The sequence below is a fragment of the Solanum dulcamara genome, chromosome 7, assembly GCF_947179165.1.
Source record: "Solanum dulcamara chromosome 7, daSolDulc1.2, whole genome shotgun sequence".
Taxonomy (NCBI): domain Eukaryota; kingdom Viridiplantae; phylum Streptophyta; class Magnoliopsida; order Solanales; family Solanaceae; genus Solanum; species Solanum dulcamara.
In genome coordinates, this window is record NC_077243.1 from 66,538,567 (window position 1) to 66,563,553 (window position 24,987).

Sequence of the window (24,987 nt, forward strand, 5' to 3'; positions counted from 1 at the left end):
AAATTATTACCCTCTTAATGATCATGCAAGTATTGTGGTTGGAATCGGGCCCCAGTTATTTGAGCCCACTTATGATGATATCCCCATTGAGGAGGAAAAAATATGGACCAGGTCTGATATTGAGTCAAATTTTGAAGTTGAAGAGGTCACGCCCTTGGCCCTTGAAGATCCCAGCATTGTGGTGGACATGGATGAGTAAACATGGTAATTTTCTACCTTACTTTTACTTTATATTGCTATTTTGTCCCGGGGATAGTGCTACAGTTTTAAGTGTAAGGTGGGGGTTTGATGCTTGTAAAATTGTAAATACTCTATCTTGTAGTTGTGTTTGATGGGTTGCTTTTTTTTTTTTTGAGTAGCTTATTATTTGTTTTCGGTTCATTATCCATGGATTGTCTCATTGAACCATACAAAAAAGAGATTAGAGTATCGTAGGATTAAGTAATTCATAGTCGAGTAACATTGACCTATGATGGATGGATGATGACCGTCGTAAGGGTATACTTCGTAGTTGTATCTATCTATATATACAGTGTATTTCTGGCTCAATATTGTATGGGCCAAGTAGAAATTGTGAAAAGCATGATTTGTAGTGAGTGACTAGTTTGACACACCTGGGCTCTTTTAATTGACTCAGTGAGTGCATGCTTAATGTTGATTTCATGGGATTGTTTGGTTGGGAGTCTATGATTTCCATTCTTGAGTTGGATATGTGCCATGTGTGTTAGGTTTTGGTGTTATTCCAGAACTACTTCTTGATGACTAGAACTTGCCCTGCGAGTTTGTAAAACGAAATAAAGAATTTGGAGTCTAGGAAGTGATATAGGCATTTCTTTGATAGCATTGTTCTTATATCCTTCTTTTTTTGTACCTACCTTGAATGCATATTAATAATTAATCCCGTTGAGCCTTTGACGTGTTCTTTGGTAACCTCATACAAGTTTATTCCCATCCCTTTCATAGACCTTAAACTTGAACCAAAGCTCCTAAGTGCTTTAGGAGAACAAAAGTTAAGGAGTGGCTTGTGGGGGTTTGATCAGGTTTTTCTTTAAAATTTCACATGAGTGTACCTTCTAGGATTATTGGGGTCCAGTTAGGTGTAGTTTAGCTATACATTACTTTAGTTAGTTCCTTCTACACTAGTGTTGTTACACTCCGTACTTTGGTACCTTAGAATGCTTCTTAAGCTTCTTAAGTTTCTGAGAAGGCTCTTAAGTTTCTTAAAAGTCGTTATGTGAGTCGGATAGTTAATAATGCTATCAAATAACTCCAAGGAAAGGAGAACGAAATACTTCATAATAAGGAAGATTGGAAATAGGGTTATAAAAATTTGAAAGGAGTTGGAGGCCGAGAAATGAGTCATAGGACTCGATTGACTCGCATAAGCTATCAACTTGGAGGTCTTACGTACTTAAGAAACTCGAGTGCGTGTTGAGACTAAGTAGTAAGGAATACATAGGCTCTTAAAGTGCAACGAAATTACTAACCCACAGAAGAGAAATAAGGAAACGATGCACCTACTTGAAGCAAGTAGGTGACTCACCTACTTGACACATGGCAGCACGTGATAGGTACGCATGGCAGCTCATTAAAGTGACACGTGGCAGCGGGTGACACACCATGGGGTGGACCCCACCTGCCACGTGGCAACCATGGATTGGTTGCATAATTGAGGTGGCTGCCTAAGGGTGTGACACATGTCACCCTTAGAGGATGACATGTGTTACTCTCCAAAAAGATATATATCTATGTATGGATGACTATTAAGTCATTTTTAGCCAAACACTTGAACAAAAATAGAGAGAAAAACGTGGAGAAGAAAGCAAAGGCAGCCATAGTTTGGAGAAACACCAAGTTGGTAATACAAGTATAACTCCTTATGTAAGGCTTATTTTTGAGTGATACAAGATATTTTGGAAAGTTATTTCATAGGGATACAACTTTCATTTAGACTCTACAACCCAGTGTTGCTTTTCTCTGCTCGAAAAATGGTGGTGAAGCATGGGGGAGCTGCTGCCCAGATTGTGTTTTGGAAATCCTACACGGACAGCTGTGAGTATTTTGGTCATATATTTTCGTACAAATTTTCTGTAGGGGTAATTCAAAATTTTTTGCGACCTTGATACATATATATATAACTTTAATTGAGGCCACAAATCCTGTTTCCCTCAATTACCCCTCCGAAACTAAGCGACAATATAAGACAGTGGGCTGTCCAGATTTCACGTTTTTGGATAGTTTTGGCGAGTTTGACAAGTTTAACGTAAGGTAAGGCCTTTCCTTTTTAATTGGACATTATGGTGTTGTTATAGAGGGTATTATACATTGTGTAAGTAGCTGGAAACGTGAAAATATGATAAATATGCTTGACGTCCGAAATAATCTAAATTGGAATTGCTATAGTTAAATTGTAGTCAAAATGAGGCGTTGTTTGTGTGAGGTGCTATTGCAGGGGTGTGATGTGTTGTTGCAGGGTCTAAATATTTTCTAATGTGGGTTAGGGTGCTGCTGGTTTAATCCACATGACCCCTCATTGCGTATAATGAAAGGCGTTACAAAATAAAGGCTAGACGCCCTATTGTGCTACCGTATTTTTGAATAAGTCGTTTGGAGTTTATGTTGTATATTATTGGTGTGAATTACTGCAGGTTGTTGTTGTTGGTTTGCTGTAGGTCTTAGGGACCTAATTGGAAATTTGGATAGGGCACATTATAGAGGAGGTGCTGCCCAATGTTTGTCGACGCCTTAGCGAATAACAGAACTAGTCGGGGAAATGACTAAGGAAATAGATTCCATTCATACTAAGATGTAACCTAGGGTGCTGGAAAGTAAAAGGGGTTGATATTCATACTACTTTCATGTTGAATAGGTTCAAAGGACGGCGAGGCAAGCAGGATAAAGAATAATTCAGACAAGGTATGTAAAGCTATTTTTCTTTTTTTTGGCATGTCTTAGACGTTAGTAATGAATGATATGTATTTGATCTTGGGGTAATTCCATTCATAAATTCCAAGCATGAGCCATGAGTTTCATTGACTTCGTGATATTAGAACTCCTGTAGTAATTGAGTTGTTGCCTTTTAGGGCTTCTATATGACGAAAGGTGGTATGTGTAAAGCCTGTCTCTTCTTCCCTTTGGAATGTCTTAAAATATAAGTGAATTGAGGTATGATATGAGTGTAAAGGCAGTTCCAATTGTAAGTCCCGAGTATAACTTGTGACTCGAGTTTAATCTTAAATGCTAAGGGTCTTGAAGTAGTTAAACTACGATCCTCGAGCCTTCTACAGGATGAATAGTGATTGGGTGTGTAAGTTCCTAAATCTGGGGTCTCTTAGGCATATTTGTAATAATGGTGATATCTAAGGGATATTTGATATGTCACAGAGTTTTACGGGCACGTATATGCATTATAATATATATATATAGATCGGGCCGAATGTACCTCAGCATATTTTGCTATGTAAGGATCGGGTCATACAGTCCACGACAGATTATGCATTATACGGATTGGGCCGTCATACCTCGGTATTATTATGCATTATACAGATCGGGCCGTCGTACCTCGGCATTATTATGCATTATATGGATCAGGCCATCGTACCTCGGCATTACTATGCATTATACGGATCAGGCCATCGTACCTCGCCATTGTTATACGATATACGGATTGGGCCATCGTTCCTCGGCATTATTATCTAATAAATGGATCAGGCCATCGTTCCTCGGCATGTGCTTTCTATATACAGGGATCGGGCTGTACATCCCATAGCGTTAATGGCATATATATACCTAGCATGATAGATGATATGTTTGTAACACCGAGTCCCCGAGCGGGCCGAATATGGTATGTGATAGTGGTATACATGACTTTATTTTGTGAGGTGCAGGTTTAGTACCCTATTAAATGTTATACTTGGTTTCCTGCATCCTTGGTTTAGGTGTTATCTCAGTGATGTTGTGCTTATATACTCAGTACATATATCGTACTGACCTCCCTTTCTTCGGGGGGGCTGCGTTTCATGCCCGCAGGTACAAATGTTCATTTTGGAGATCCGCCAGCTTAGGATTTCTGCTCAACTATATTGGAAGTGCTTCACTGTTTCGGAGCCTAGCTTTTGGGTACTGTTCCTGCGATGTATATATTTGTTTATGTAGAGGTACGGTGGGGGCCTTGTCCCGCCATATGTTGTCGTTTCTATTCTTAGAGGTCTGTAGACATATGTGTGTGGGTTGTTTAGGAGTTTATTTCGCTTATGCCTATGCGATTTATTGTAAAAGCTATTATGTTATGGCAGCCTTATCGACTGGCTTTCCCTTTCATGACATGATGCAAATGAAAGAGGTCACACGTGTATGAATATTTTATCACCCACTGGGTTCATGTGTTTGGTTCCTATATCTAGGAGACTATATGAACATGAAAAAGTTTTAACCCATTGAGGTTTTTGTGAGCCGTATCACGTTATACATAGTATAATTTGATTGTAGTCGACAGTTACGTAAATGGGGGTCCAGGTTGGACCCTAGTCGCGGCCCACAGGGTTGGGTCGTGACAAGTGTACATCTCATTACTTTACTATACTTTAGGCTTCTGCTTTTGACCTTTATTCTTTGTACTCCCTCTTCTCATATTGCCTTTACTTTTCAAGCTCAGTCGGACTATGATGCCTTGTAGCTACCTGTTGTTTTAGTACTCATACTACTCTCTGTATCAGTTTTTTTGATGTAGGTTCGAGAACTAGTAGCCAACATTGATTAGAGCTTAGAGTAGTCTGATCCAGAGATGGGGGTGAGCACATGGCATTTTATCTGATCTGGTCTCCATCTGTACATATAGTCTAGTCTTTTGCTTTTTGAGACAGGTCTTGGTTTCGTGGTCCACTTTTGGGACTTGTACCTTTTTGTTTAGTCAGCTCTGTACTAGTGAATTTCAGGTTTTGGGAGGGATCTGTTGTATATATTCATTTTGGTTTATGTTCCACTTACTTATGTTATTTATGTTAGAATTGCTTATTCTTGTATAGTTTCTACCCTTAAACCCATTTCTAGTTATTTTGGGTTTCGGGTTGGCTTACCTAAAGGTGGGTTATTGTAGGTGCCATCATTAATTAAGAAATTGTATCGTGATAAGTTGGTATTAGAGTCCCAGGTTCACCAGTCTTATTTATACAGAGCAAATATCTAGTAGAGTCCTATAGATTATGCGGAGATGTTCGTGACTTATCTTCTGAAGGCCATAGGATGTTATTAGAAAAATTTTACCATTTTGTCTCACTTTCATGTAGTGTGTATCTTATTGGTTCCTTGAAATATCATTATTTCTCTTTTTCATAGGATGGTGCGTACGTGAGGCACAATGCCTGGGGATAAAGCACCCGGGCCCTTAGATAGAGTCCTAGATAGGGGTAGAGGCCAACTTAGAGATGGTGCTGAGGCTATAACACCGGCCCATTACAAAGAGAAGGCTTTAAGATTGAGGAGGAGCCACAAGTAATATACGTACCTTCATAATCGGTAGAGCTGGGACCAACCCAGCCACCACCCGCACCAGCTGCAACACTAGAGATTCAGGTCATACTCATCCCGATTTTGGTAATTATAGGTAAGATGAACTAGGAACAAGCTTCTGCTTCAGCCTCGAGATTCTAGGGTCAGCCTACAGCAGTGGCCCTAGAGGGCCAACCACTACCAGCTCATGTGGCTGCATAGTTAGGTATAGATGATGGGGTCATGCCACTGCGCAAGTAAAAGATACTCGTGGTATTTTAGAGGCTTTCACTATCAATGTTTACTAGAGCGATTAGGGAGGATGCCCATGCGTTCTTAACTATATATCAGGAGAAACTTCAGTCCTTTGGCCTCGTGGAGTCAACTTCACCACACATCAATTCCATAGGCTTGTTAGACAGTGGTGGGACTCGTACTTTTAGTCTTGGCCAGTTGGGTCACCTTCTATATCTTAGGATTAGTTATCGAAGGCTTTCTTGGCCCATTACATACCATGGAGCATCAGGGACAGGCTACATGATCAGTTCTCTAGGTTAGAGAAAGGCTCCATTGCCGTCTCAAACTACGAGGTGAGGTTTCATGAGTTGTCTCGCTATGCTACCATAATTTTACTCATGGAGGAGGAGAGAGTTTATTTCTTTATGCTTGGGTTATGGTATAGATTGAGAGTTCATAAGAAGCATCTAGATTCAGCAGGCCCAGTCCATGAACCATATTCATTGTGAGGCCTAAAGGGGTGGCAATAAGAGGCCTCGCTACCAGGGCAGCTACGCAACTCCCAGATTAGAGGGATAAACTCCTTTGATAGGACCCACAAGAGATTTCAGATGGGTTAGTCTAGCCGGCCTATTCATATGGAATTAATAACTTTTGAGGGGAGCCAACATCAGCATGGTAGTCCTAGTATAGGCCAAAGTTTGAGTGGATCAGATGCAGATTCTTCAGGCTGTGGTGGTCATATTCTCATAGGTTGATCTAACTAGGGATTCTATGACTTAGATCATTCCTACCAGTTATTCCATAGCTAGACCAATGATAGCAGTGCCTCCTCTAGTTAGAGGTAGAGTTTAGGAGCAGGTTGGGGCAGTCGATAGGGTGCTAGAGGTGGAGCATGGGGAGGAAGGTCAGGAGGCGGGTTAGACACCTTGGGTAGAGGTGCTCAGGTCTATTTCTATACGACTCCAGCGAGGACAGAGAATGAGGCATCCTATGATGTCATTACATGTAAATTTCTATTATTCCACCAGGCTGCTACATGTTTATTTGATCTAGGGTCCACTTATTCATATGTATCAGTCAATTATGCTCCCTAGTTGGGTATAACGTCTGAGTCCTTGGCAGAGCCTATTCATATTTTGACCCCGGTGGGTGAGTTTTTAGTAGTGGATCAGGTGTTTTGGTCTTGCTTAGTGATCATCCAGGGTTATGATACTAGAGTTAACCTTATCCTATTAGATATTGTATCTTTTGATGTGATTCTGGGCACGGATTGGTTATCCCCTTAATATATGGTCTTGGATTTCTATGCCAAGACCGTTACCTTATACATGCTTGGAATTCCTCTGGTGTTATGGAAGGGTGCTTACAGTCCACACCATCTGGGATTATCTCTTTTATTTGGGCTCAGCGGTTGGTTGCTTTGGGTGGCCTTGCTTATTTGGCTTATATGCATGATTTTAGTGGAGAGAACTCTTTAGTTGACTCAGTTCTTGTGGTTAGATATTTTGTAGATGTGTTCCCTATGGACTTACCTGGCCTCCCTAAAGCGTGACATTGATTTTTCCATAGACTTGGAGCCACAAACCTAACCTATTTCTATTTTATCTTATCAGATAACACCTACAGAGCTCAAGGAGATTAGTGTTCAGCATGAGGACATCTTAGGCAAGGGGTTCATCCATCCAAGAGTATCACCAAGGGGTGCTCTTTTTCTTTTTGTGAAGAAGAAGAACGAGACCATAAGTATGTGCATTGATTACAGGCAGTTGAATTAGGTGAAGGTGAAGAACCATTACCCCATATTACACATTGATGACCTATTTGACCAGCTTTAATATGGCATAATATTTTGTATGATAGACTTGAGATTTGATTACCATTACTTGACTATTAGGGCAGCAGACAACCCTAAGACAGTATTTAGGACTCGTTACAGCTATTATGAGTTTCTTGTGATATCTTCTGTATTGACAAATACCCTGCCACCTTTATGGACTTGATGTCTAGAGTGTTCAACCCATACTTTGATTCTTTTGTCATTGTCTTCAATGATGATATATTGGTATACTCGCGGAGCCAGAGTGAGCATGAGCAACATTTGAGGACAGTGCTCCAGAATTTGAGAGGTAGCGACTTTATGTCAAGTTCTCAAAGTGTGATTTTTGTCTTAAGTCTGTATCATTCTTTGGGCATGTGGTGTCTAAGGAGGGTATCATGGTTGATCCGGTGAAGATTAAGTCTATTCGAGATTGGGAATGGTCTATTTCTGTTATTAAGGTTCATAGCTTTGTCGGATTAGCGAGTTACTACAGATGTTTTATTAAGGGATTTTCTACTATTGTAACCCCGTTGACTCACCAAGATATTTCTTTTGTGTGGGTGGAGTGTGAGATGATCTTCTAGAGGCTTAAGGAGTCAATTACCATTGCTTCTATTTTGAATCTTCTAGTTAAGGGCGAGGTCTTCACGATATATTTTGGTGAATCTTGCATTTGTTTGGGTTTTGTATTAATGCAGCAGGGCCGGGTAATTGCTTATGTTTTAAGGAAGTTTAAGCTACAAGAGTGAAACTACCCCACTTATGACTTAGAGTTGGCATTGGTAGTTTTCGTGCTTAAGATTTGAAGGCACTACCTGTGTGGAGTTCATTGTGAGATCTGCACGGATCATAGGAACCTTTAGTATATTATGAGCCAGAGTGACCTAAATGTGGGGCAATATCAGTGGATTGAGCTCTTGAAGGACTACGACCTCTCTATTCTCTACCATTTGGGCAGGGCGAATGTAGTAGTAGACTCTTGGAGCTGAACAGCAACAAGCATTGGTAGTCTAGCCTTCTTTTCTATTTCGAATCTACCATTGGATTTGGACATCCAATACTTAGCTAACCAAATGATTGAACTTGATATCTTAGATTTTATAAAGGTATTAACCCATGCAGGGGTTCAGTAATCTTTGCTAGATCATATCTGGGGTCATCACGTTGAGGATGAGTCTTTGGTGGAACTTAGAGATAGGGTGTTGACCGGTGATGCTCATCAGGCTACTTTAGATTTAGATGGGGTTTTGAGATTTGATGGTTGATTGTGTGTTCTGAGAGTTAGGGGTTTGATTCAGCTTATTCTTAGTGAGGTCCATGATTTCAGATATTCCATCCATTCGGGCACAACTAAGATGTATCATGATTTGAGAAAGCACTACTCGTGGAGTGGAATGAGGAGAGACATCTCAGACTATATGTCACATTACTTATATTGCCAGCAGGTGAATTCCAAGCATTTGAGGCCTAGTGGTGAGTTTGAGAGATTACCTATTCTGAAGTTGAAGTGGGAGCATATCACTATGGACTTTGTTGTTGGTTTTCCTTGGACATCTAAAGGTGTTGATAGTATTTGGGTCATCATGGATTGATTCACCCAGTCAACACATTTCCTACGTGTTCATACTTTATTTAGTGTCGAGAGGTTGGCTCGTATCTATATTTGGGAGGTGGTTCATCTTCATGGTGTGGCTATATCTTTCATCTTAGACCAGGGTTCATAGTTCACTTCTAGATTTTGGGGTGATTTTCTGGAGGAGTTGTGCACCATTGTTCATCTAAGCATAACTTTTCACCCGCAGAATGATGGCTTATCAGAGAAAACTATTTAGGTCCTTGAGATATGTTGTGGGCTTGTGTTATGGATTTTGTGGGTCAGTGGGACCAGTTCTTGCCTTTGGCAAATTTGCGTACAACAGCAACTACCACTCTAGAATTTAGATGGCCCTATTTAAGGCCTATATGGTAGGCGTTATTGCTCCCTAGTTTGTTGATTTGAGTATATTAAGCCTAGGCAAAGGGGAATAGACTTGCCTTAGAAGGCCTTGGATCAAATGAGGGTGATTCAAGATAGGATCAGGACAGTTTAGAGTAAACATCAGAGATACATAGATCACATGCATCAACCATTGAGGTTTGCAGTTGGTGACAGGGTATTTCACTGAGTACAGCCCATGGAGGGTGTGATGAGATTATTGATATGGGGCAACCCCATCCCCAGGTATTTAGAGCCGTTTGAGATTTTGAGGACAGTCGGAGAGGTTGCCTTTCAGTTAGCCCTACCTCCAACACTATTAGCTATCCACCTAGTCTTTTATGTTTTGATGTTGTGTCGGTATGTTCCAGATGAGTCTCATGTGCTCCAGTATGAGTCAGTTGAGTTGGATGATCATTTGACCTTTGTGGAGGAGTCAGTGACAATTCTATCTAGAGATGTCAGACTACTGCGATCGAGAGCAATTCCTATTTTAAGTTCCATTAGAGGCATCATCTAGTCAAGGAGGCTACCAAAGAGACCCAGAAGGACATACAGGAGTAGTTCCGAAGCTTCTTTGACCCTTTAGATACTTCTTGACTTTTACTTTTGTGGACGAAAGTCCTTTTTAGTAATAGATGTTGTAATGACCCTCTAACTTATTATTGCCTTATTGCCTCATTTTCATAATTGAGAGCATTCCTTTAGCGACCTTAAGTTATTTATGACTTGCTGACACTGATTGTTCGGTTGTCTTGTTGTTCATTTGGGTTTTAGGCCTGTTTCCTTATTTTGGAGCTTTTAACTTAAAAATTTGATTTTGGTCAATACTTTAGGTAAATAACCTCATAATAGAATTCTAACGACTCTATTAGATCAAGAATGACCAAATTAGGCTAGTAGCATGATCGACACAAATATCGAGGCAATTGGTGCGAGTTTGAGGCCATTTGGCATTTTAGCCTTTGAAATTTGGCCTAAGGCTGACTTTGGTCAATATTTTTGAAAAACACGGTCAGATGAAAATGTTGTCAATGGGGTTAGTTCTAGAATGTTGATTTTGTTCTCGAATGAAACTTTGTGTGCTTCTCGAGGCTTTTGATCTAATTCCGAATCCCATTGTAGAATTTGTCTTAAAATGGCATTTGGGTATCGGACCCACTTTTCATTAATATGACTCGTATGGAAATTTTAAATGCACTATTGAGCCCAAAATATTGAATTTGGTGGGGTAGTATATCTCGTTTGCATGTATAGGGATTTGAATGAATCCCAAGTACCCCTCGGAGACTTGGACAACACCAAAACTCATTTTTGCACCAGCTGTATTTGATGTCATCACTTAAGCGATTCCTGGTTGCTAAAGAACATCGCTAAAGCGACAATGGAATCGCTAGAGTGACCAGGCCCCAATAGGTGGGGGTCGCTAAAGCGACTGGTCACTTAAGCGACTTGGTGTCGCTAAAGAGAAGACCACCTCTTGGTGGGGGTCACTTAAGTGAACTTTGAGGTAGCTTTAGCGACGCTTGAGAGTCATTTTAAGACTCGAATTTTAGACTTTTTCCCATATATTCAAACATTTGTTTCTCACTCATTTCTTGTCCTAATTGGGTGATTCAAAGGCTAGATTATGGGGAATTTCTCGTAGAACGTAGAAGAGTGTTTGGAAATAGTAGGAGACAGACCATTTTAGGTAATTTCATATTAAAACATGTTGTCCTTGTCAAGTTCTTAGCTTAAGTTCCAAAATTATTGCATGTTCTTATTTTCATTGATTCAAGCAAAGAATTATCTTCCATTTTGGAACATAAATTTAGGGTACTCTTTAGGACCTTTTTTTTACAAAGTCAATTCTGGAATTACTATAGCGGGTCCCACATTCTTATAATTGACTCGGAAATTGATTTGTCTCGGAATTTTATAATTTTGATGTCAAAATGACCGTATTAATGGTGTGTACCTATGTTTGATAGTGTGGCACCATTTAGAGGTTGTTAGGAAAAGGAAAGCTTCGATTTTGTGATTTAGGAGCATGCATGATTGGCCTACAAGTAGGCTACGATTTTCTCCTCTTTAGATTAAGCTTGAGAATGTGTTTGCATGTTGATTAGTTGAAGTTTGGGGTTGGATAGTATTGAATCATTCTTAGACATTAGAAATCATATTTTAGACCTTGTCGGGGTTTTATCGGGTGCTTGTGAGCATGCTACCTGTCTTGTTGATTATCCATGCCTTGTGGAATTTTATCATCTAATTGAAGAATGTTTTGCCTTAGTATCAGTTTGACTAGAATTTGCCTTAGAATTGCATAATTCGGATCCAATAGACCTTAGCTTTGCCCTAATGTCATTCAACTATTTTAGATCTTTGTAGACTGGTGTAGCAGACTTGAGTCTGATAGTCAGGACCTTAGCTCAGTGATACTTATGTTCTGACCTTCTAATCCTACTTCCCCAATTATGCGGCTTCTCAAATATCGGTAGTAATATCGGGTTTCATTCTACAATTCGAGATTGGTTTAGGGTTCAACTTAGATGGTTTTATTAATTGAATAAGTATGGACGGCAATCCATGAAGTTTGGAAACTATTGATTTTTGGAGCACATGTAGTAGCTATATTGGGCACTTTGTTGGGCATCCAAATTCAAACTTTGGCCTCGACCATATTGGCACTTTTGACGAGCATCTAGTTAGAGGTTCAATCTCAAACATTTGGATCCTTATAAAGGGAATTCAGTTAGAGGTACGACCTTAGTTACTTGGTAATTGGTTGGTTACTTGGATACTCCTGAGAAGAATCTGATCAGAGGTTCGGCCACCGCACTTTGAAATTCTACTGAATTGGGTTGAGGTTCTGGTTCTATGTTATCCTCTCTGATCTTAGGTTCTTAGTTTCAATTCTCAGTAGTTATAGACATTCTATGTACTCATTGGGCTTATGGGGATCTGGTTGGGTTTTTATTTAAACTTGTGCACGAGTGTACCTTCTGGGCTTATGAGGTCCAGTTAGGTAAAGTTTAAATGTAGATTACTTTAGTTAGTTCCTTCTACACTTGTGTGCATCTCATTGCTTTACTTTACTTTAGGATTCTACTTTTGACCTTTTTTCTGTGCTACTCCCTCTTCTAATATTGCGTAAACTTTTCAAGCTCAGTCAGCCTATGAAGCCTACTGGGTAAATATTGTTTTGGTACTCATACTACACTCTGCATCTATTTTTTTAATGCGGGTCTACGTACCAGTAGCTAGCATTGATTCGGGCTTGAAGTAGTGTGATCCGGAGATGGGGGTGAGCATTTGGCATTTTGTACTATCCCAGTTTCATCTGTACATATAGACTAGTCTTTTGCTTTTTGAGACAAGTCTTGATTCTATGCTCCACTCTTCTGTTGCCTTTTTGGAGCATATAGTTTTGAAACAAGGGTTGATAATCCCAAAAAGATTGAGGTAGTCAATAACTAGGTCTAACCTAGTTCTATGATTGAAGTTAGAAGTTTTATGTGAGTTTCCAGCTACTATCGATGGTTCATGAATAATTTTGCTTCTATTGCCACACACTTAATAGGGCTGACTCAAAAGGAGGTACCATTTGAGTTGATTGATGAATGCGAAAAGAGCTTTCAAATATTCAAGACTCTTCTGACCATGACACCTATCCTGATCATGCTAGTTTATGGTAAGGATTTAATTATTTATTGTGATGCTTCACATTCGGGCTTGGGTTCTATATTGATGCTGGATAAGAATTTTCTTGCAACAGCTTAAGGTTCATGAGAGGATCTACCCAATAAATAATTTGGAGTTGCAGCGATAGTGTTTTCTCCTCAGATTTAGAAATATTATTTGTATGGTGTCAAGTATGAAGTGTTTATTGATCATCGCAGTCTAGATCGTGTGTTCACTCAGAAAAACTTGATGCTATGACAACAAAGGTGGATGAAGTTTCTTAAGTATTATGATGTCACTATCAAGTATCATCTAGATAAGGATAATGTAGTGGTAGATTCATTAAGTCAAAAACTAGTTAGTATGGGCAATCTAGCTTGTTTATGTGTTTATAAACGACCCTTGGGTAGGGAGATTTAGACTATGGACACCAAGTTCATGAAACTAGGCATCTTAGAGAAAGGTGAGGTGCTGGACAACATTGAGGTTAGTCCAAATTTTGTTGAAGACATTAAGGTCAAACCATTTGAAAATGAGAGCATGAATGAGCTTAGAAGAAAGGCAATATCTGGCAAGACACAAGATTCAACTCTTGAGGTAGGTAGGGTGCTCAGCTTTAGGGGAAGGATTGGTGTTCCCCGAGTAAATAAATTGATTCATAAATTTTTTAAAGAGTCTCATGGTTCATGGCATTCTATCCATATGGGTGTGACCAAGATATTTCAAGATTAGAAATAGCTCTACTGGTAGCCTGTCATAAAGAAAGACATAGCCGAGTTTATGCAAGAATAGAATGAATCTATCCTATCAAAAAAGTCCTCATATTCTGGAGGCCACGCCATTCCTGAAAAAGACATCAATTCCTTGAAGATACTCTCCATCTATTGCGATTATTTCAATCATAGGTCTATCCTTAATGAAAACTAAACTATAAGGCATCCTTGTCTTAAATCCTATGGTAGTTGTTTCTTTGAGTAAGACAAAGGTACTTTTTTCCATGTTTGGTAACTTCTCTTCTATGCAGACTGCCTAGTAGGCTTTCAGTTTTAGTATGATGGTAAATGACCAGAAGAAAATTCATATTCATGGGTAAGCTATCGAATAATCTAACTGCCAAAACTGTTGGCAAGTGAAGTATAAACATCAAAGGCCTACAAGTTTAGTTCAGAGGATGCCCATTCCTAAATAAAAGTGGGAACAAATAGCTATGGATTTTATGGTGGGTCATCCTAAAACTTTAGGAAAGTTTGATTCTATTTGGATTGTGCTTGACTAGCTAGCGAAGTCAGCTTACTTCATTCTGGCTAGAGTGTATTATAATGCTCATCCGTTGGCAAAGATCTATGTGAAGGAGATAGTAAGGTTGTATGGGGTGCCCCTTTCTATCATCTCACCATGTTACATAGTTTACATCAAAGTTCTAAGCATGAGGAGTTGGGCACTGTACTCACTTTCAACACAGTCGTTTATCCACAGACTGATGGGCGGTCATAAAGAACAATTCAAGTGTTGAAAGACATGTTGAGGGCATATGTAATTTACTTTGGAGGACATTGGGATAAATTTCTACCTTTGTATGAGTTCTCATATAATAATAGTTATCATTCCAGCATTGATATCACACCATTTGATACACTTTATGGGAGGAGATGTAGATCTTCCATAAGGTAGTTTGAGGCTAGAGATGTGAAGACTCTAAGGGGATGATCAGTGAGGAATGTTCAAGATATGGTAAAGAGTATCCAAGCCAAGCCTCTAGTAGCCCAGAGTTAATAGAAAGAGTATACATATCACAAGGTGAGGGATATAACATTTTAGGCAAGTGAAAAGGTTCTTCTGAAAGTGTCACCCATAAAGGTTGTGATGAGATTCGTCAAGAAGGGAAAGGTTAGTCCTTGTTATATTGGTCCATTCAAGATTTTTGATTGTGTAGGGCTAGTGGCTTATAGGTGGGCTCTACCTCCATTCCAGTGTCTCAACCAGTAACCAATGGCGAAAACTCAAAAATCCATGGTTTCTTGATAAAACCCTATTTTTCCTACATTGTTTCGGAATAGGAAAAAAGAAGCAATTTTGGGTGAAAGCAGGCAGTAGTGATGGCTATTGAGAAAAGTGAAGGGGTAGACTAAATGGGGTCCATGCAGTGTTTTATGTATCCATGTATAAGAAGTACCATGGTGATGGAGATTATATCATTAAGTGGGACTCAGTTTTGTTAGACAGGACCTTTAGTATGAGGAAGCTGATTGCAATTTTTTATCGTGATGTCCAAAATATAAGTACCAAAGAGATTAAGTCGGTTAAGGTTCAATGATAGCATCATATGGTAGCGAAGCTACTTGGAAAATTGAGAAGGACAAGGGAGACAAGTATCCCTAGTTATTTAACAATTCAGGTACTACTGTATTCTTGCCTTATCCCAATTTTTCCTATTTTGATCACTCATGGATGAGTGATGTGTAAATTGGTATCTATAGTAATGATCCATTTCTGTCGTTAAGGATAAGAAAGTAGAGAAGAAATTTGGGCCAGAAAACTTATGAGTAGTAACTTAGAAATTTCTAGTCTAAGCAAGACTTGGATGAAATCTGAGTCAGGTGAGGTCTGGGGTTGGCAAGGGATAAGTGGCTTATATATGAATTCGATCGTATGAGTTGATTTTGAAGACATTAAAAAGCATATATGTATTTGCGGAATCAAATTTGGGCAAGCAGAACTCACATAACTGATATTAGCGGTACGGGTTGATTTTAGAATATTAAGAATTGGGGTGTATAACAAAATGAGGGTATGAGATTCAAATACCAATTTTCTATTTTCATGCAATCCACCATGGCGGGATTAATTCTGCTATGGCGGGGTAAGTGTCGCCATGATGGGACAGTCGCGGATTTAACAGAAAAAAGTCCCAAAAACATATTTTCTGCAATTCTTGTTTGTGGAGAGAAAATTGATGACCTATTGTTATTCCTTTAAGTTTTCCACTCATTCTTGTGACAAAGGTAAGTTAAATACTCCCCTAACTTGTATTTGATTCTTAGAACCTAAAATTCATGGTAAATATCTTAGCGAAGGGTTCTTAGCCCTGAATTTAATGGTGGAAAATAGCCTTAGTTGGGTAATAAGATCATAAACTTGGCCAACGGTTGGTAAATTGGTATAAACCATATAAATTAGGCCATTTTCATTGATTATATACATTATTTTTTTGTCTTACTCCAAGAATAAACCAAGAGACTCCGGAAAGGGAAAACTTTAATTTTTTAAAAGCATTCAGGCTTAGTTTTGAGATAGATGATGATTATTTTCTGTCTGTGTTATATGTGCTTGTTACTACAATTTATAGTATTTCCTGCATATATAAGACTAGGAAACACATAATGACCTTAATGAAATGACTATGGTTATTAATTATATGCAATGAACTGGATACTTGATTTTGCAAGTTGTGAACTAGTCAATGAGATTGTGATTGTAACTGTGACTATGATTGTGATTGTTGGATCGTGTACAACGTCAGTATATATTTGATCAGGTGTTACATTGACACATAATTAGGACGACTACCATGCCGGTACTTATTGGATTGGTTGTCACATCGATATATAATCAATCGAGTACCACGCCGGTAAAAACTAACAGTTTGGGTATGGGTTCTAGGAGAGAACCATTGTTTATATTGAGAATTCACACTGTGAAACTTTATATTGCTTATGAAATGATAATTGGTAATGTATGTCTGTATATGTCTGTCTTTACTATCTTATGGTTACTTTTATATGTTTCACTTATAGGCTGGCGTCATGCTCCTATCAGTAAACCATTAATCATTTATACTGATACTGCACTTGCTCTTTTCTTGTTGAGTACATGACATCTTTAGGCAGCTGTTGACAGACCTCAGCTAGGAGACCAATGATCATTTGAATTCAAGGGCTAGCAAGTTCTTTCAGGTTGTCGTGAATTCTTCTAAGATCCCAGTCCAAATTCTTTCGACTTAGATCTTTGAGAGTTTTTTTTACATTGTTGTTTTAGGGTTACATCCCCTTATTCTCTTAGACTTTCTACTTAGTAGTTTTGGTACAATGACTTTTAGGTTCTAGGGGTTGGCTTCCTCATGGTTGACTATTTATGATTGTTGTTTGAATTTATTTTCTGAGTTTATGGAAACTCAACCTAATACTTATATAAAAACGTTTTCCACATCTTTTTAAATGCTTATTATGTGTTAGGATGCCAGTTGGGTTATAGTCTTGGTTCTCCTATCGGAGGATTAGTGTGGATGCCACTCACAGTCCGATTTGGATCGTGACATTTTCTTTTCATGGTCATCGTATAATATAAAATAAGTGTTGTTTAGGTACCATATGTGTGCTTGAATTTCTAAAATTGCATCTCAGTTAAATTTGTATCATACATGATAGTAACATTGTATGTATTGATAAATTAAGAATGGATAAAAATTTCTCGCACTTTAATTCTTTTAATTAGGAAAATTAGAGGTTTAACTGATACTAAATATATTTCAAGTATAAGTATCTTGACTCATCATGAGAAGAACAGATCCTTTAATTATGTTAGATCGAATTGTAGTGTAAGTCAAGCTTTAAAGTGTTTGAGAGTTATTCTCAAACTAGTTCCATTATTACTTGTTACTCCGAAGTACAAATCTTATACTCATTGAATATGTCACGTCTTTTGTAGAAAAAGGTAGAGCTTAATTTAAGTATTTTTCAAACTTTAATATTAGTGAAACTACCAGCACAAGTGCACATCTTATACTCATTGATTGACAAATTAGTGAATTTGTAATCTGATTGCGAGATAACTCAATTTTGTTTTACTTTCAATCTAGACATTATCATATTATAATAAAAGTATGATTTCTTTTGTTTTAGTTGGTGGATACTTTATGTTTTTAAGGAAAGATAAAATATTAAATGACTTTGTTTATGGGTGTGTTAAATCTATAAAGATCACTTTGAAAAGAATGGAGGTAGGGAGTATGTGGTAGCTGATCTAGACTAATTCCAATGTTGAATTCATATAAATAAAAGTGTGTTTTCTTTAACAATTTTAACTTTTAGATGAAATAATTACACACTTCAATATATGATTTCAGAGCCAAACTCATCTTAATATTTGTTTTATCTAATGTTGGACCCTTATATTATGTTGTCCAAACTTCAGTTGGCAACATGCGGATGGGTGACGAATTGTCCTACATCAGTAAAATGTGGAAGACTGATTTCTTTATATAATATTAGACAATTCTCACCTCATAAGCAATATTTTTAATCAGCTTGAACTATATATATTTATTTCTGTAAACAATTTTATTTCATTTCATGTTGTATTAGTTAGCATAACCTTTTAGTAAGAATTTCATTGTTGGTGTACTTATTGCTAATATATTCAAGCAATTATCAAAATTATGGTACTTATTGTTTTGCTTCAGCGATATGTGAAAGGTTCAAAGTTCAAACTATATAAGTTCATTGGTCTGAAAGATTTTAAATAGAAATCATGTCAGAAAAATGTTATTATATTATAACTGCAACTACATCTAAATCCTATATTACTTGAACAAGACAACTAGCGTAACTTCAATATCCACATGTTCAAAATAGAGATAAGAAATAGAAATGAAAGTATCTCGACGGCTAACTCGGATTAATAATGTCATGATCCAAATTGAGAGATCATGCGGACTCCTACTCTAATCTAACTAGATAGGCGAATCCTTACTAATTATCCCTATTAGAAGAAAGTAATTAAATAAAACATCTTCATTGATTAAGAGTAAACAAAATAAGAACACTTATTCCAAAACTTAACAAATAACTAACACCTCCCAAGGACCTAGTCTAGACAAGTACAAGAGCTTCTAACAGAGCATGGATAAAAGGATAAAATAAATGATACAAAAAACTGACACAACTTCCACTTGAGAATGAAGTAGATGAAAGTTAATGAGCAGTAACAGCCAATTCCCACGCTTCAAACAACCTACACTTATCTGTAACTTTCTATTATGATCCGAGTCTACATCCTAGCCAAGACATGGTACTTAGAACAATGAGTGCTCCCAAGATAACCCTTCGCATAACACATCAAACTATATCATAAAAAAACTAAGCGGAAGCTGAAACATATGCTTAACATAATACTAAAGGATGAAGCTAAAAACTCCAAAGGAAAACATTTCTAATGTCTGATCAAAGCCTGTTCTAACTGAAATAAAAAATCAAGTTTGCAAGGAAATGACCTCCAGCTACAATTTTAGTCAAACGACCATAATTAAAGAAACATTTAATACTGAATCCATGAAGTCCCCGAAAGAAGGAAGACTGACCAAAAGCTAACTGGAAATGTTGCAACCTCACTAGCCACGAGTTTGAGAACGGACACCTGAATTTACATCATAAAAGGATGCAGTGCAGAGAAAAGTATGCATCAGTACGTGAAATTACTGAGCATGGAAAGGACACCAATACACTTATATAAGATAGCATATGAAATAACTATGTAGAAATATTTTCTAAAATCATAATCATAATAAAGGGATTAATGAAGAACAACTGGAGTTCATACATATGTGTCAATTCAAAATCTTCTCTGAAAGCATGTATACCTATAGATGAGATTAGTAGCCTGTTTGGATTGACTTATTTTTAAGCAGCTTATAAGTTGAAAACTCTTTATAAGTTTTTTAAAAAGTAGGTGCAGACCAATTTTTTTTTAACTTATAAGCAGTTTTTAACTTATAAACTGCTTAAAATAAGTTCATCCAAATAAACCCAACTATTTATTGGGGCTTATTTTAAGCATAAAAATGACTTTAAGTTGACCAGCCAAACAATCAAAAGAGCTAAAAACAGCTTATAAGTCAATCCAAATGGCTTCTAAATCAGTAGCCTTGCATAATCATATATGTAAAATATCATACTTAAAATGACCATAATAAATGAAGAGCATATCATGAAGAGTGCATAAAACTGGGGAGTTTCTTATAACCGAGATACACTATGTGAGCTCATGATGTTAAACAGCTAACCCAATTGGGAGGGCTACACTATACCTTTTCGGGCTATAGGATCATATCTTATCTAGATGAATCCACTAGTTCGTGCCTCTCAGGGACATATGGCGTTGTCCGACAAAGTGGTACACTCAAGTACTACATTGGCGCTTAGTTATGGGACTTGGATCTTTCTGAAATTTGTGTCCTCTTGGTGCTGAATAGTCCTTCCAAAATACATAAATACATATTAAGCTCATAAGTATAAAAGTTGTTCATATATTTGAATCATATATGAGACTAAGCTTAGAATTCATACCTTAAAATACCTTGAATTTAGGCTACAATTCATATCATGCAAAATTTCATGCTTAAGAATCATAAGGTTTATGAAACCATAGAAATCATGTTAATTCAGTTCAATAAGACTTGTTACTCAAAAAGGAAACAATGAAAATATGAGTTAATGAAGAAAGATCATAATTTCATAAAAAATCTAACTATAATTAATAAAATCTTGCAAATCATACAAAAAGAAGCACTCATTTAGGCATAAGGGTGAAAGGATACACTCATTGAAGTCTTACATACCTTATACGCTCCTAATTCTTTAGAAAGGTGAGATCTTTGGAGGAAGAGATGGCAAAAATCCGTTTCTTGAACATTAGAGGTGGATTTTCTTGAAAACCTATGAATTCCATGAGTAAAAGATATTATTTGTGTTAAGATTATGAAATTATGGAATTCCATGGTCAAATCCTACCTTGGATAATGGAAGAACCTTGGAGGAAGTTAGTTTCTTGAGAACTTCTCTTTCTAAGGTAAATATTTGAACTAGGAAATTGAGTTACGTCTTTGGGGGTTTATTAAAAATCCTCAGATTCGTGGTGGCGCACGGAAAATGCTTCGGGTGCATGGACAATGCATGGAGAAGGAAGTAGTCGCTGCCTAGTTTCCCTAGCATGCGGAAAGTGCTTCGGGCGCGCGGTAAGACACTGCCCAGTAAAATGGGCATAACTTTTTACTCCAAACTCTAGTTGATGGAAACTTGGTGGGTTGAAAAGAAGACTCAAAGAACTTTAATTTAATAGATCATGGGCCACCTAAACCCTTATATATTTATAGTATGGTCATTTGAAGTTGACAATTATATGAACTCATGCGAAAATTTAGCCGATAGAAAAGCTATGAACTCAACTTAGTGCTTGAACTCTCTTATGACCCCAGACCACCTCCAATACATCTCCTAAACTTGGTAAAGAATCTTAACACATATGAATAATTAGGAAATCACCCGATCTATGCCTATATGCTTATGACAAATGGTTCAGATCCTTAGAGTATAACTTGTGGAGTGCTACACTTTCCAATCTTTTCAGCTAATAGGACTTTGTTCTCACATCCAACAAAGTTACTAGTATAGTTGTTAGGTCATTCTTCCTAATTAAATTTAAAGTAGAAAACAACATTAGTTGCTTACGTAAAGAAAAATTTCATTAAAATACTTGCCTAACTTCTTGTTGGAAATTTAAAGATACTACAATATTAGCTTTAAGCAAAGAAGAATTAGTTGGCCACGTTAATTTTCACTTCTTTGATTTTTCCATCTAGTAATCTCCTCTTTCTTTTCTCCTTCCCCTATTCTTATTTTTTAAAACAAATTTATATATATTAAAACAAATTTTATTACTTTACTATATAGTATATATAGAGTGTTATTGCTTAGTTGCTAACTGCATGAATCACTCATGGAAGAAAATTTAACTTTTTCAATAAAATTTGCTACTCATTGGCTTTATAATTATAATAGGATACATAAGCACATGTATAAACTGGTTAGTGAGACATGCTCTTTCCTCTAATCTATTGTGTTCTTCTAATTATTTATAGATAGCACAATCAAATATGAATCTTTAAAGCAGGATATGACTAAACTAACTTCAAATTGTTAATTTACTTTTACTAGGTGTGAAACTGATGATCCACCCCAAGTTATGGGGTAGGTCTAAATTTTACACAAATATAGAGTATTTTTGTAATTATTTTGAAGTATAATTTCACTTTTTATTGTGGATTATTTTGAGGTATATTTTCACTTTTTATTGAGCTAAATGGAAACGTCAATCATCATTACTTTAAAAACTTGCATATATTTCTTTAATTTTTATTTTATCAGTCAAATACATTGTTATTTAATAATATTTATATTAGTTTTTTCAGAAAAATAAAAATTATACTCATTAATAAGGTTCACGCATAAACTAAAATTAGTATATACTATAATTTAACAGACCCTTCTCCAAGTTAAGGCGTAGACCTTATTGCAATTAGTACATAAGTTCTTCAAGAAGTAAAAGTTCTATAGAGATAAAATGTCTATAATTAACTTCCTACCATAACTTCCTGATTTTCATTAAATTATTTAATTTTTAACTGTTTAATAAATGAAATTGGAAATAATAAAACTTCTCATATTAACGGGATTAACCCTCATCCTATAACCATATTATATAGATCGTCTTTTATATGGGCAAGCAATAAATTAACTTTAATACTGTACCAACTATTCTAAAGAAATATAAGAAAATACAATAACAGGAAAAATAAAAACAGAGAGACATACTAAAAACCATAAATATTCTTGATTTAAAGGGTTATGAGCCAAACTCTTCGACCTTAAATTCAATATTGCTAAATGTAACACATATTTTAACTAACAGGCATACACTAAATGTCATTTGTGGCTAAACTTAGCTAATTTTCATCATCCTTAGAAGTATCACCTTGAGGATCATCTTTACTGATCATGATTATCACCTGCAACCTTAAACTAACATTAATAAGTTAAATTGTACAAAGAAAATAATCAATTTAGGTGAAATAAAAAAGAGGCTAAAAAAGCTTACATGTTCCATATTCATATACTCATATCATCAAATTCACCAACATCATCCTCCATTGGTTCATCATTAAGATCAACCAAAACTAAGCTTTCAGTATAGTTGATAAAGTTCAAATCATGCTTGTCATCTTGTATGTTCAAATCAAGCAGCTGATTATTGTTGTAATCACAGCAAAATATCTTGCCAGATCTATCTCTCATTATAATTTCTCCATTTCTCGTAAAAGCCAAGGGCTTGCAAATTGACATTCCTGGCACAATAATAGTCTGACAAGTCCAAGAATTTATCACACCATACTCCTCCATCGTCCAAAGGTGACAAGGTTGTTCCCCGGGCCCATACCAACACTCAATTGGACAATATGTAAAAAATCCAAGTTTACCTTTAAACTCACCAAAACATTTAAATCGATTAATCCTCTCTTCATCAGAAAATATTGGGCATTCAATATCGTGAAATATTCCGTCCCCCATATGAAATGACAAAATAACCATTTTATCCTCATAAGTGTTGCTCTTAATAGCCTTCCAGTGCAAACATTCATTAACAACAACTCCTGAAAATATGTCATGTCTGTTGTAGCAAAAATTAGGACTCAAATTCAGTGTTTTCCAAACCTTGGTATTTAGTGAAAATATCTCAGCCCTACACTCAAAATCATATGCACGAGGAGGTGTAATTGGCTCTTCATAATAATCTTCAATTAACCAATCATGGTCAATAAATCCAATTCGAACAACCTTAAAATCATTGGTCCTTTCATGATAACCAAATCCAGTACACATTTGTCTGAATTGAAGTTCAGATTCATCACTATAAATACTTGAAGGGGGAAGAATCAAGTACTTGTTTATAGATGGATTAGTCAAATATGTATGGCCAAAACGATTAATATCAGCGAGGCAAATCAGACCATTAACTGAACTCACAATAATACTATTCAACGCGTCTGGTAAGTCAAAGGAGACTCTTAAATCAGACTCATAGTGAAAAGTTTTGTGATTAAGCAAAGCAAAAGTCTTTTCAGAATTGGTTTCGATATGAGTATATAGAATATGATTTTCACCTGTTACAGTTGATGTCTCATGATGCTTCTTGATGAATTCTTGACTTTTTATCAAAGCATACCAAGATTTGCATGTAACAAGGAACTTGATTAGCTCTTTAGCAGGGAGAAGCAAAAGAATTGAGATGATGATCTCAAAAGGTAAAGATGGTAGATACATGCTAGAAATGATATAATTTTTTTTAACTAGAATTTTCTTGCAAAAATATTCAAGAAAAGAGAAATGAATATGACATGAAAAACTAATTTTTTTATTGTATATATAGGGGGTTGTCTTTAAATTCATGTAATATGGTCGAATTATTGTTATTAGGTCAGTAGATAAGAGTGAAATTATTTCTAAAATTATTAAAAAAAAAAGAATTTGGATGATACGGCAAGTACATTACACTAAATTAAATAATTGTGATAAAAGAATCGAATATTGTTATTTGTTCACATTTGAGTTATGTAGATATGGTACAAATAAAAAAAGATATTTCTTTATTTTAACGGATAACAAAGCAGTCAACTTTGAAAAGAAATATTTTCATTTTCATAACTTTTCTAAAAAGGAAAAAAAATTAATGAACATATTATCTATATATTCAAAAGCATGGTGTTATATATAATTACGCTTTGAAAAAGCTTTCACACTCGATAAATAATTATTTAATTATTCTCTTAATATATACGATCTTAAAGTCAAATAAAATTATCTTATTAAGTCTTGTCATATTTGTACTATGTATTATATTCATTATATTTAGAACTTAATCCATTAAAAATTAAATATTTTCCTTATTTGAATTGTGTAGTAAAATTGTAATT

The 24,987-nt window shown here is 36.4% G+C and overlaps 1 protein-coding gene across 1 annotated transcript; it reads right to left on the reverse strand.

Annotated features, from left to right (window-relative positions):
* Nucleotides 1-23,125: 23,125 nt before the first annotated feature.
* Nucleotides 23,126-24,337, reverse strand: LOC129894816 (F-box/kelch-repeat protein At3g23880-like). The gene has a single exon (XM_055970446.1). The coding sequence runs from the start codon at nt 24,335-24,337 to the stop codon at nt 23,126-23,128; it is 1,212 nt and encodes a 403-aa protein (XP_055826421.1).
* Between the last annotated feature and the right edge of the window lie 650 nt (nt 24,338-24,987).

Bases quoted from the DNA above. Each gene is read 5' to 3' on its own strand.
- LOC129894816 (XM_055970446.1), bottom strand. From the start codon at position 24,337: ATGTATCTACCATCTTTACCTTTTGAGATCATCATCTCAATTCTTTTG.